The sequence below is a fragment of the Mobula birostris genome, chromosome 13, assembly GCF_030028105.1.
Source record: "Mobula birostris isolate sMobBir1 chromosome 13, sMobBir1.hap1, whole genome shotgun sequence".
Taxonomy (NCBI): domain Eukaryota; kingdom Metazoa; phylum Chordata; class Chondrichthyes; order Myliobatiformes; family Myliobatidae; genus Mobula; species Mobula birostris.
Window position 1 is genome coordinate 7,282,873 of NC_092382.1, and position 13,878 is coordinate 7,296,750.

The 13,878-nt window shown below is 46.5% G+C and overlaps 3 protein-coding genes across 4 annotated transcripts in view; 1 reads left to right on the forward strand and 2 right to left on the reverse strand.

Moving 5' to 3' along the window:
• Window positions 1-13,878, reverse strand: part of LOC140208268 (NACHT, LRR and PYD domains-containing protein 3-like) — a 552,847-nt gene that overhangs the window by 168,063 nt on the left and 370,906 nt on the right. The window lies entirely within an intron of this gene.
• Window positions 1-13,878, forward strand: part of LOC140208264 (uncharacterized) — a 351,814-nt gene that overhangs the window by 36,206 nt on the left and 301,730 nt on the right. The gene's annotated exons all lie outside the window — the stretch shown is intronic.
• Window positions 1,323-5,608, reverse strand: LOC140208294 (protein NYNRIN-like). Of its 2 annotated transcripts, none has more exons than XM_072276878.1 (2): window positions 3,148-5,608; window positions 1,323-1,946 (listed from the first exon to the last, which is right to left on the reverse strand). In XM_072276878.1, the coding sequence occupies exons 1-2, from the start codon at window positions 4,151-4,153 to the stop codon at window positions 1,924-1,926; spliced, it is 1,029 nt and encodes a 342-aa protein (XP_072132979.1). In that variant the 5' UTR covers window positions 4,154-5,608; the 3' UTR covers window positions 1,323-1,923. The 2 variants fall into 2 exon arrangements, with proteins under 2 accessions (XP_072132979.1, XP_072132980.1); XM_072276879.1 differs by having other exon boundaries at window positions 1,324-1,943; window positions 3,148-5,607.

Sequence of the window (13,878 nt, forward strand, 5' to 3'; positions counted from 1 at the left end):
AGATGTTTTTGTTTTATATTGTTCATCTGTATCATGTATGATAGGGAGATTTAATACTCATGTGTCAGCTGGGCTTATTTAACTATGAAAATTACAATGCTGTATTCCCAATAATTTTGTATCAATACTGTGGTATGTTTATTATTATTATAGCAATAAAGATTGAAAAAGAAAAAAAGAATATATGATTGTTTGTTTGAATATCTTACTTTACAGTTTGCTTTCTAGTTTTAATAACTTATGGCTAGATTTTTTAATTACATGTTGATTGGTATTTAAAATGGTTTGAAATATTAACCTATTTAGTTTGAATGTGAAAGGGCTGAATCACCCCATCAAAAGGAACAAAGTGTTTGCTTATATTAAAAAATTAAAAGCACCCTTTTTTTTTTACAAGAAACACACATACGCAGCTGTGATAGCTTACATTTTTTTACTCGGTGGAAGGATATGCAATTCCACTCTTCGTTTAATGCAAAATCACATGGAGTTTCAATTTTTGTAGGTAATACAGCTTCCTTTATTCAGCATAAACTTGTTTCGGACCCTAATAGTCGAGTTGTTATTGTATTAGGGAGTTTAGACAGTAACTTGATTGTTTTTGCTAATGTATATGGCCCCCAATGTAGATGATCCAGGATTTTTTTGAATGTCTATTTTCATTTTTACCAGATTTGTGTACTTACTCCCTTGTGACGGGAGGAGATTTTAACTGCTGGTTAGATCCAATATTAGATCGCTCATCTATTAAACCAGCCACACTTAATAAATCAGCTTTATTTATCCAATCTTTTCTAACTATATGTGGTAGAGTTGATGCTTGGCGTTTACTTTATCCGACGGACAGGGAGTATTTTTTCTCTCATGTCCATCATTCTTATACCGGGATTGACTTCTTTTATTGATAGTCAAACGATTCCATTAGTTTGAAAAAAATGAATATAAAGAGATTGCTATTTCTGACCACTCTCCTGTAATTCTATCTTTAAATCTTCCTGGTCCTATTCCCATGAGTAGATTTTGGCGATTTAACTCTGTTATCCAATGAGGATTTTTAAAAAAATTATGGAGAATCAAATTACTTTTTTTTTTGAAGAAAATACGTTGGAAGAGAAGTCTAGCCTTATTATATGGGATACTTTTAAAGCCTACATCCGGGGTCAAATTATTTCTTTTACTGCAAACATCATTAAAAAAGCTAACAAAGAAAGAAATGAATTAGCCAATCAGTTAAAGCAACTGGACCATAAATATGCTTCGGTACCTGATCCTGAAACATATAAGAGACGTATTGAAACTAAAACTAAATATGAGCTTCTTTTAATGTATCCAATTGAAAGCCAACTTTTAAAAGATAGATTAGATTATGAGGACACTCAGTCCTCGTTTGTCATTTAGTAATGCATGCATTAAGAAATGATACAATGTTCCTCCAGTATGATATTACAGAAACACAAGACAGAACAAGACTAAAACTGACAAAAACCATATAATTATAACATAGTTACAACAGTGCAAAACAATACTGTAATTTGATAAAGAGCAGACCATGGGCACGGTAAAAAAAAGTCTCAAAGTCCCGATAGCCCCATCATTTCACGCAGACGGTAGAAGGAAGAAACTCTAACTGCCATGAACTTCCAGCACCGCAAACTTGCCAATGCAGCGCCCTGGAAGCACCCGACCACAGCCGACTGACTCCGTTCGAAAACGTCGAGCCTCCGACCAGCCCTCCGACATCGAGCACCATCTCTGCTGAGTGCTTCGACCCTGGCCCCGGCCGCCAAGCAACAGGCAAAGCCAAGGATTCGGGGCCTTGCCCTCCGGAGATTCTGGATCGCACAGTAGCAGTGGCAGCGAAACAGGCATTTCAGAAGTTACACCAGATGTTCCTCTGCGCTTCTCACATCTGTCTCCATCAAATCAGGATTGTGCACAGCATCCTACTTGACAAATAACAATATTCATCACTGGAGTGGCCGCTGCGTGCTTCGTCGTGCCACCATCTTCTCTCAGTCAACTTTATATTTATGGAGATAAAACTGGTAAGCTACTGGCTAATCAATTGAAGCCATTTTCAGCCAAGCGGCAAATTAAAGAAATACATAAAATTAATGGGGACATGACAACTGACCACCTTGAAATTAATGACACTTTTAGGGAATTTTATTCTAAATTGTATAGTTCTGACTCTGTTAATGATAATATTGCAATGAATAATTTTTAGATCAATTAAATATCCCTAATCTTTCGTTAGATGATCGTAGGCAATTGGATCAACCTATTTCCCAGGAGGAAATTGCTCAGGCTATTTGAGAATTGCATGCTGGGAAATCCCCTGGACCCGTGGATTCTCTGAAGAGTTTAATAAGACTTTTTCCTCCTTGCTTATACCACACTTATGTTCTACCCTTACAGATTCCTTTAAGGTAGGAAGACTACCGCAGTCTTTTTACGAAGCTTCCATTTCGCTCATTCTCAAAAAGAATAAGAATCCAACTGAATGTTCTTCATATAGACCTATCTCTTTACTCAATTTCCATACTAAAATTTTATCCAAAGTATTGGCTAGCAGACTCAAAAATATTATATTGTAGCTGTGTGCTACACACAACACTAAAAATAACCACACGTAGTCGGTGAGTTAGAGTTGTGATAAAAGAGATTTATTCAAACTTCGTAGCCTGCTTTAAAGCCTTCCCGTTCCCGCCCTTCTTGGGCGGGACTGCTGTGGGGAATGCATAACGGCAGACCCTTTCCGCGCATGGGATTTCCCCCCTGCTGCTGAAGATGGCCTGGCGCCCTTTTTGGGGCCGGCCTCTCTGCCGGCGCGTGCTGGTTCATGTGTGCTAGAAAGTGGGTCGCCACATAACCACGCCCCCCAGAACCGGCGATACATCCCCCAATGTCCAGAGTCTGGATCGGCCTCTGTTTGGGAGGTCTGCCCCTACGCCGCGGTGCCTGAGCCTGGACCGGCTGCGCCAAGTCCACATGGGCCGGTTTGAGTCGGTCCACCGTGAAAACCTCCTCTCCCCCCGATGTCCAGCATGAACGTGGACCCGTTGTTCCTGATCACCTTAAACGGCCCCTCGTAGGGCCGCTGTAGCGGTGCCCGGAGTCCGCCCCATCGTACAAAAAGAAACTTACAGTTCTGCAGGTCTTTGGGTACGCAGGTCGGGCTCTGTCCGTGCTGTGAAGTGGGGATGGGGGCCAGGTTACTGAGACGCTCCCGTAGTCTGTCCAGGACTGCTGCGGGTTCTTCCTCTTGCCCCCTTGGGGCTGGTATGAACTCTCCTGGGACTACCAGGGGTGCGCCGTACACCAACTCGGCCGACGAGGTGTGCAGATCCTCCTCGGGCGCTGAGCGAATTCCGAGCAGGACCCAGGGAAGTTCGTCCACCCAGTTAGGCCCCTCCAGGCCGGCCACGAGAGCCGACTTCAGGTGACAGTGGTAGGTATTTGTGTGGTGTAGCTGTGATCCTAAAAGGTTGGCCATAGTTGACCACAGGCTGGAGGTGAACTGGGCTCCCCTGTCGGAGGTAATGTGGGCCGGTACCCCGAAGCGTGCTACCCAGGTTGCGATCAGTGCTCGGGCGCAGGATTCGGAGGTGGTGTTGCTGAGCGAGACTGCCTCTGGCCATCTGGTGCACCAGTCTATCATAGTTAGGAGGTACCATGCTCCTCGTGACACTGGCAGGGGCCCCACGATATCCACATGAATGTGGTTGAACCTCCGGCAGGTGGGCTCGAACCGCTGCGGCGGAGCCTTGGTGTGCCACTGCACCTTGGCCGTTTGGCACTGCATGCACGTTTTGGCCCATTCACTGACCTGTTTACGAAGTCCATGCCACACGAACCTGTTGGCGACCAGCCGGACGGTTGTCCTGATGGAGGGGTGCACTAAGTTGTGAATGGATTTGAAAACCGGCCGGCGCCAGGCTGCTGGGACGATGGGGCGGGGTTGGCCGGTAGCTACGTAACACAGTAGGGTCCTCTCACCTGGGCCTACGGGGAGGTCTTGGAGCTGCAAACCGGAGACTGCAGTCCTGTAACTGGGGATCTCAGTGTCTGCCTGCTGTGCCTCTGCCAGCGCTGCATAGTCCACCCCCTGGGACAGGGCCTGTATGGTAGGTCTGGATAGTGTGTCCACCATGACGTTGTCCTTTCCCGAGACATGCCGGATGTCATCGTGTATTCGGAGATGTCGGACAGATGTCGCTGCTGGTGGGAAGACCAGGGGTCGGACACCTTAGTGAACGCAAAGGTAAGCGGTTTGTGGCCTGTGAACGCGGTGAAGGGCCTACCTTCTAAGAAGTATCTGAAATGCCGGATTTCCAGGTATAGTGCCAATAGCTCCCGGTTGAAAGCACTGTATTTGAGTTTGGGTGGTCGTAGGAGTTTGCTGAAGAATGCCAGGGGTTGCCAGCGACTCTCGATGAGTTGTTCCAGCACTCCACTGACTGCTGTGTTGGATGCGTCCACCGTGAGGGCAGTAGGAACGTCCGTTCTGGGGTGCACTAGCATCGCGGCGTTTGCTAAGGCTTCTTTGGTTTTAACAAAAGCGGCCGCGGCCTCTTTATCCCAGGTAATGTCCTTGCCCTTACCCGACATCAGGGTGAACAGGGGGCGCATGATTCGGGCTGCTGAGGGGAGGAAACAGTGGTAGAAATTCACCATACCCATGAAACGTCGACTGTACTTCTTCCTAGAGATGCTGCCTGGCCTGCTGCGTTCACCAGCAACTTTGATGTGTGTTGCTTGAATTTCCAGCATCTGCAGAATTCCTCATGTTTAGGAAAATGGTGCATAGTTTTCTGAAGGTGGAATCTCATGTGGATAGGGTGGTGAAGAAAGCTTTTGGTATGCTGGCCTTTGTAAATCAGAGCATTGAGTATAGGAGTTGGGATGTAATGTTAAAATTGTACAAGGCATTGGTAAGGCCAAATTTGGAGTATTGTGTACAGTTCTGGTCACTGAGTTACAGGAAAGATGTCAACAAAATAGAGAGAGTACAGAGGAGATTTACTAGAATGTTACCTGGGTTTCAGCACCTGAGTTACAGAGAAAGGTTGAACAAGTTAGATCTTTATTCTTTGGAGCGTAGAAGGTTGAGGGGGGACTTGATAGAGGTATTTAAAATTATGAGGGGGATAGATAGACTTGACGTGGATAGGCTTTTTCCTTTGAGAGTAGGGGAGATTCAAGCAACTGGACATTAGTTGAGAGTTAAGGGGCAAAAGTTCAGGGGTAACACGAGGGGGAACTTCTTTACTCGGAGAGTGGTAGCTGTGTGGAACGAGCTTCCAGTAGAAGTGGTAGAGGCGGGTTCGATTTTGTCATTTAAAAAAAATTCGATCGGTATATGGACAGGAAAGGAACGGAGGGTAGAGGCAGGTAGATTTGACTAAGTGAGAGTAAGCGTTCAACACGGACTAGAAGGGCCAAGTTGGCCTATTTCCGTGCTGTAATTGTTATATGGTTATATGAACTTGCGGGTGTCTCTGTAGGTTGGACAACTGAGTGACTTCCTTCTCAGACCGAGCAGGTGAATGGCCTCTCCCCAGTGTGAACTGACTGGTGTGCTTGTAGGCTAGCTAACTGTGTGAATCCCTTCCCACAGACTGAGCAGGCGAATGGCCGCTATGCAGTGTGAACTGACTGGTGTCTCAGTAGGTGAGATGCCTGAGTGAATCCCTTCCCACAGTCTGAGCAGGTGAACGGCCTCTCCCCAGTGTGAACTTGCTGGTGTCTCTGTAGATCAGATGATCGAGTGAATCCCTTCCCACAGACTGAGCAGGTGAATGGCCTCTCCCCAGTGTGAAATCGCTGGTGTTTCAGTAGGTCAGATGACTGAGTGAATCCCTTCCCACAGTCTGTGCAGGTGAATGGCCTCTCTCCAGTGTGAACTCGCTGATGTACCTTCAGTTTAGATGAGGAAGTGAATCCCTTCCCACAGACTGAGCAGGTGAATGGCCACTCCCCAGTGTGAACTGACTGGTGTTCTTGTAGGTGAGCTGACTGTGTGAATCCCTTCCCACAGTCTGAGCAGGTGAACAGCCTCTGCCCTGTGTGAACTCGCTGATGTATCTGCAGATGAGATGACTGAGTAAATCCCTTCCTACAGACTGAGCAGGTGAACGGCCTCTCCCCAGTGTGAACTCGCTGATGTACCTTCAGTTGGGATGAGCAACTGAATCCCTTCGCACAGTCTGAGCAGGTGAATGGCCTCTCCCCAGTGTGAAGTCGCTGATGTATCTGCAGATCAGGTGATCGAGTGAATCCCTTCCCACAGTCTGAGCAGGTGAACGGCCTCTCCCCAGTGTGAACTCGCTGATGTTCCTTCAGTTGAGATGACGAAGTGAATCCCTTCCCACAGTCTGAGCAGGTGAACGGCCTCTCCCCAGTGTGAACTCGCTGATGTATCTGTAGATCAGATGATCGAGCAAATCCCTTCCCACAGTCTGAGCAGGTGAACGGCCTCTCCCCAGTGTGAACTCGCTGATGTGCTTGTAGGTTAGCTAACTGTGTGAATCCCTTCCCACAGTCCGAGCAGGTGAATGGCCTCTCCCCAGTGTGAACTCTCTGATGTACCTTCAGGTTAGATGACTGAGTGAATCCCTTCCCGCAGTCTGAGCAGGTGAACGGCTGCTCCCTGGTGTGAACTCGCTGGTGAGCCATTAGGTCGAATAACCGCATGAATCCTTCCCCACAAATTCAGCAGATGACCAGCCTCTGCTCAGTGTGAACAGACTGGCGTATCCACAGGTGGGATGACCGACTGAATCCCGTCTCACACATAGAACAGGTGAATGGGCTTGTCTCAGTGTAAACTTGCTGATGTACCTGCAGTTAAGATGATAGAGTGAATCCATTCCACTGTCTGAGCAGGTGAATGGCCTCTCCCCTGTGTAAGATGACGGGCATGCCAGTCGGTCAGATGATCAAATGAATCTCTCCCCACAGTCTGAGCAGGAAGGATGATCGAGTGAATCATTGCTCCACTTCTTAAATATCTGGACAAAGACAGCAAAACTGGCGTGTTGTGTTCGAGATTCCCGTAGACAAATTCCTTGTCATTTTTAATCTGTAAAAAGATTTACAAAATCGATCAATGAGTGAAGGACAACATTTCAGATGAGATCACTTGAGTTGCCAAGGTGTGATCTGGCATCACACTGTTACAGTGAGGTTCAACCCAAGTTGGAGAGAGAAATCATCTTCTAACTGGGCACAGTGCTGGTATCTGGAATGACCATCAAATTCTCTGATGCTCTTCCTGTTTCTATAAGAATGGGGCATTTCTGCCATCTCCAATCTGTGACCTGGCTCAGTTTGACTCTCTCCATTGGTATTATTCCCTGTTCCCACTGAGCTGCATGGGTTCCTGGCCCCACAGTAACTGAAATACTCACACAAATAGCCGGCAGTGCATTCCATGCATCCACCACTCTCTGTGTAAAAAACTTACCCCTGACTTCCCCTCAGTATCTATTTCCAAGCACCTTAAAACTATGTCCCCTGTTGTTAGCCATTTCAGCCCTGGGGAAAAAAACCTCTGGCTCTCCATACGATTAATGCCCCTCATTAAAAAAGGCTCTAAACATAAACAAGGAAATTACACATTGCTTTGAGGATTTGTTAGAAATATACAAAATTATGAGGGTATAGATAGGGTAAATGCGAGCAGCTTTTTCCACTGAGGTTGCGTGGGATGGCCAGAGGTCATGGTTAAGTGGAGAAGGTGAAAATTTAATGGGAATATTTGGAAAAGCTCTTTCCTGCAGTGGTTGTGAGAGTGTGGATTGAGATGTCAGCACAAGTGGTGAATATGAACTCGGTTTCACCATTTCAAAGAAGTTTGGATGGGAGCCTGGATGATAGGGGTATGGAGGGCGATGGTCTCGGTGCAGGTAGTTGCATTAGACCAGCGGTCCCCAACCACCGGGTCGCAAAGCATGTGCTCCCGGGCTACAAGGAAACAATATGATTTGGCGATATGAGTCAGCTGCACCTTTTCTCATTCCCCGTCACGGCCACTGATCAGCCATTACACATGTGAGGTCATGACCCGCACGTCATCTGTGTCAGCGCGGGAAGGAGATCAACTCCTCGAGCTTGCAAATGACGGCGGGCTGAGAAGTATGTTTGAAATAACATCTCTGTCGGCATTCTGGATCAAAGTCAAGGCTAAATATCCTGAGATAGCCACGAAAGCACTGAAAACGTTGCTTCCATTTCCAACATATCTCTGCGAAGCGGAGTTTTCTCCAATGAATGCAACGAAAACTAAATTGCGGAATAGACTGGACAGGAACTCACTTTGAGTATCGCTGTCTCCCATCATCCCTCGATAGGACCGTGTTGTTGGAGGGAAACAAGCCCAGGGCTCCCACTGATTCAGCGATATTGGTGTGTTGCAATGATCTTATATATTCATACGGGGAAAATATGTGCTGTGTGTTTAAAATCCAAATGTTACTTAAAATGTCATGATGCTGTTGACTTACCTATATAACCATATAACAATTACAGCACGGAAACAGGCCACCTCTGCCCTTCTAGTCCGTGCCGAACGCTACTCTCACCTAGTCCCGCCGACCTGTACTCAGCCTATAACCCTCCATTCCTTTCCTGTCCATATAGCTATCCAATTTTTCTTTAAATGATAATATCAAACCTGGTTCTGCCACTTCTACTGGAAGTTCATTCATCACTTACTTCAAGCTCCTCTAATAATTGACTTATCACTATATTCATGCGAGGAAAATATGTGCTGTGTGTTTAATATTAAATTCGTTAGATAAACCCTTTTAGAAATGAAATTGGGTGTATTAGCCATTTATCACCTATATTCCAGTCATGATTAACACCGCTCCCCCCCCCCCCACTCCGAACAGAATCACGAAAAAGGATTTGCAGGAAAAATCGGCAGGCCACAACGCGCATGCGCACTGGTGCCCGCGCAAGGCTTCATGGTCATTGTAGTCTTTCTCTGGGTAAACGCAACGTATTTGACTGCTACTCTTGTCCGTTGGCAACCCTACCCACCCCCCCCACCGCCCCCCCCCCACCGGGTCGGCCAGTCCGCAAGAATATTGTCAATATTAAACCGGTCCGCAGTGCAAAAAAGGTTGGGGACCCTTGCATTAGACAGCTTAAATGTTTTTTCAGCATTGACCAGATGGGCTAAATAGCCTGTTTCTATACTGAACTTCTCCATGTTTCTATGACACAGAAGCTGGCCAAACTTGTTTGGAAGGGAAAAGTTGGGAGTGACAACGGAGCAGCGATGGCTGGAGTTTCTGGGAGCAATTTGGGAGCTCAGTGATCGATACATCCGAAAGATGTGGAAACATTGGAAAGGCAGGAGGACACAACTGTGGTTGAAATGAGAAGCCAAAGCCAACATAAAAGCCAAAGAGAGGGTAAACGAAAGAGTGAAAACGATTGGGAAGCTTTTAGAAACCAACAGAAGACGACTAAAAAAAAAGTCAGAGCTCAGGGCGTGGAATTATGATATTGTAGTCATTAGTGAGTCTTTGTAGCGCCCAACAGTCTGAGGCATTTAGAGGAACAAAATATCCGGGGCCTCAATATCTCTTGAAAACCAAGGTTCCCTGCACCAGTTAACTTTCAACTTTTATTATGCAGGCACATACAAACTCTACACCTTCAAAATTTCACTTCTGAAGGCCCCCCACTTACCAAGTACTCCTTTGCCAGAAAACAGCCTGTCCCAAACCACACTTGTCAGATCCTTTCTGATACCATCAAAATTGACCTTTCTCCAATTTAGAATCTCAACCCATGGTCCAGACCTCTCTTTTTTCCATATTTACTTTGAATCTCATGGCATTATGGTCACTAATTTCAGTCACCAGCCCTGGATCATCAACCTATTGCACACTTTTACATCAGGAATTCTATGTACTGATTAAGGGCACATTTGACAAACTATACCCCATCTAGTCCTCTTACAGTATGGGAGTCCCAGTCAATACATGGAAAGTTAAAATCACTTACTGAATCAACTTTTGTTTCTTGGCATGGTCTGCGATCTCTCTACAAATTTGTTCCTCTAAATCCCTCGGATTGTTGGGTGCAACCAAGTCCCCAATAATGGCTACAATATCAGAATTCCCTGTCCTGAGCTCATCTGGTTTTCCTACAGTGCTTCTTGCATTGTGATATACACAGCTCAGCACATTCATCGCTCCATGCTCAACCATTTGATTGCTGACTGTACCTGAGGTCTGAACAACATCCGACTGGTGTAAAGAAAACAACCTCTCCCTCATTGTCACAAAACATGCATCATTGCTGTCGCAGTTTATGTTCCACTGGATGCTAATGCTAAAGTAGCCATGAAAGACCTCAGTGCTGCTATTAGCAAGCTGCAGACATTGCATCCAGACGGAGCTTTGACTGTCGCTGGAGACTTTAATCATTGTAACCTACGTACCGTGCTTCCAAGATTTTACCAAAATGTATTATGCACCACCAGGTGTAATAAAACCTCAGATCATGTGTACACAAATGTGGCTGACACTCACAAACTCACTACCCTCCCCCATCTGGGACAGTCCGACCATCTTTCATTGTTTCTGCTTCCCAAGTATAGCCCGGTCACTAAACGTGTGAAACCCACAATGAAGACTATTAAGATCTGGCTGGAGGGGGCTGACTCTGCTCTTCAGCACCAATTCCAGCACACAGACTGGAGCACGTTTGCTGCCCATACCACCACAGACTCTCAGATTAACATTGATTTATACACCAACTCTGTCCTTGAGCACATCAACAAGTGTGTAGATAGAGAGACATTACTAAAACAAATAGGAGTTTTCGCCAATCAGAAACCATGGATGAACAGAGAGGTTCACCTCCTGCTCAAAGCAAGAGATTCAGCCTTCAGGTCTGGAGACGGGGAGGTTCACAGCTCAGCCAGGGCCAACCTGAGGAGGGGAATCTCTCAGGCTAAACACATATACAAACAGAGAATCGAGGAGCATTTCAACTCCTCAGACCCCCGGTCCATGTACATGGCATACAGGTCATTACAGACTTCAAACCTCCTAGTACTGTGCCCCCTTCCAGCTCTGCTACCCTCCCTGATGAGCTCAATTACTTCTACGCTCGCTTTGATCAAGGGAACAAGGAGGTCACCCTCAAAGCGGATCTCCCACCTGGTGAACTGTCTCTCTCACTTTCCACCTCCGATGTTTGTGCCACCCTGAGCAGGGTGAATGTACGGAAGGCAGCTGGTCCGGATGCAATACCTGACCATGTGGTGAGACTCTGTGCAGGGCAGTTGACCGGGGTCTTCATGGACATTTTTAATTTGTCCCTGGCCCGGGGTGTTGTCCCCACAAGCTTCAAGATCGCCACCATCGTGCCAGTACTGAAGCATTCCACTGCCACGAGCCTGAATGATTTCCGCCCAGTTGCACTCACCCCCATCATTGCAAAGTGCTTTGAGAGACTGGTTTTATCACATCTGAAATCCTGTCTGCCCACTACCCTGGACCCCCATCGCACCAACAGGTCAACAGAGGACGCCATCTCCACGGCACTTCACTCTGCCCTGACCCACCTGGACAGCCCCAACTCTTACGTCAGAATGAGGTTCATTGACTTTAGTTCGGCATTCAATTCTGTAAGCCCCTTCAAGCTGATCACCAAACTTCGCCAACTTGGTATCAGCTCATCCCTCTGCAATTGGACCTTGGACTTTCTGACTAACAGACCCCAATCAGTTAAGTTAGACAACCTCTCCTCCTCCACTCTCACCCTGAACACCGGCGTGCCTCAAGGCTGTGTGCTGAGCCCTCTTCTGTACTCCCTGTTCACCTATGACTGCGTTCCTGTACATGGTTCTAACTCCATAATCAAGTTCGCAGATGACACCACGGTGGTTGGTCTGATCAGAGGGGATGACGAGACAGCCTACAGGGACGAGGTCCAGCACCTGGCCACGTGGTGTGCCGACAACAATCTGACCCTTAACACCCAGAAGACCAAGGAGATCACTGTGGACTTCAGGCATGCCAGGAGCCACACTCACGTCCCCATCTACATCAACGGAACTGTAGTGGAGCGTGTATCAAGCTTCAAGTTCCTTGGTGTCCACTTTTCCGAGGATCTCATCTGGTCCCTGAACTCCTCCATTCTGATCAAGAAGGCACAACAGCACCTTTACTTCCTGCGGAACAACAAGAAAGCTCACCTCTGTCCCAGGATATGACAGACTTTTACTGCTGTACCATTGAGAGCATACTCACCAACTGCATCTCAGTGTGGTATGGCAATTGTCCTGTATCAGAGCGCAAAGCACTCCAGTGTGTGGTGAAAACTACCCAGCGGATTATCGACAGCCAATTGTCCACCATTGAGAACATCTACCATAAACGCTGCCTGGGTAGGGCGAAAAGAATTATCAAGGATACATCTCACCCTAACCATGGACTTTTTAACTCCCCTCCCATCAAGGAGGTGCTAAAGGAGCCTCCGCTCCCACACCAACAGGCACAGGAAGAGCTTCTTCCCTGAGGCTGTGACACTGCTGAACCTCTAGTCACAGCGCTAAGCAGTATTGCATCCGTATTGTACTGTCTCAGTACTTTTATATTTGGGTGTTGTAGCACTTTTTTATTCAGTTATTTTGTAAATAACACGATTCTTTGCATTTCTGGTCAGATGCTAACCACATTTCATTGGCTTTGTATCTGTACTTGGCACAGTGACAATAAAGTTGAATCCAATCTAATCTAAAAAAAACAAAGGGGCTGATTGTGGATGACAGGAGGAATGGAGACAGGCTAATCCCAATTGACATCGATGGATCTGGGGTTGAGACAGTGAACTGCTTTAAGATCCTTGGCATAAACATCAGCGAGGACCTCACATGGTCTGTACATACCGGCTGTGTTGTGAAAAAAGCACAACAGTACCTTGCTCACCTCAGACGGCTGAAGAAGCTTGGGATTGAGTCCCAAATCCTAAGAACTTTCTACTGGAACACAACTGAGAGCATCCTGACTGGCTGCATCACTGCCTGGATGATCTGGAATTGATCCATTTCAAGTTCCAACTCCATAAAGTGCAGGGTTATGAGCTGCAGCTGGATGCACATCTTGTAGGTGAGGACATAAGGGACACTGGAGGTTCCGCCACCAATGTCCCCTCTAATTTGTAATGACCGGTCTGCACATAGAGCTTTAAGTTCCTCGGGGTAAATATCACAAATGACCTGACCTGGTCCAACCAGGCAGAGTTCACTGCCAAGAAGGCCCACCAGCACCTTTACTTCCTGAGAAAACTAAAGAAATTTGGCCTGTCCTCTAAAACCCTCACTAATTTTTATAGCTGCACTGTAGAAAGCATTCTTCTCGGGTGCATCACAACCTGGTATGGAAGTTGTCCTGTCCAAGACCGAAAGAAGCTGCAGAAGATCGTGAACACGGCACAGCACATCACACAAACCAATCTTCTGTCCGTGGACTCAGTTTACACCATACGCTGTCAGAGCAGTGCTGCCAGGATAATCAAGGACGCAACCCACCCAGCCAACAGACTTTTCATCCCTCTTCCCTCCAGGAGAAGGCTCAGGAGCTTGAAGACCCGTACGGCCAGATTAGGGAACAGCTTCTTTCCAACTGTGATAAGACTGCTGAATGGATCCTGACCCGGATCTGGGCCGTACTCTCCAAATATCCGGACCTGCCTCTCGGTTTTTTTGCACTACCTTACTTCCCATTCTTCTATCTTCTATTTATGATTTATAATTTAAATTTTTAATATTTACTAATTTTAACTAATTTTAATATTTATAATATTTAATATTTGTAATCCAGGGAGTATGAAGCGGAGAATCAAATT

What these genes read in the sequence shown, in the direction of transcription:
- LOC140208294 (XM_072276878.1), bottom strand. Translation starts at nt 4,153, where the DNA reads ATGGTGGACACACTATCCAGACCTACCATACAGGCCCTGTCCCAGGGG. An exon ending in ACCCAAAGACCTGCAGAACT is followed by an intron (nt 1,947 to 3,147) that starts GTAAGTTTCTTT and finishes TTATTTGTCAAG; the next exon opens with TAGGATGCTGTGCACAATCC.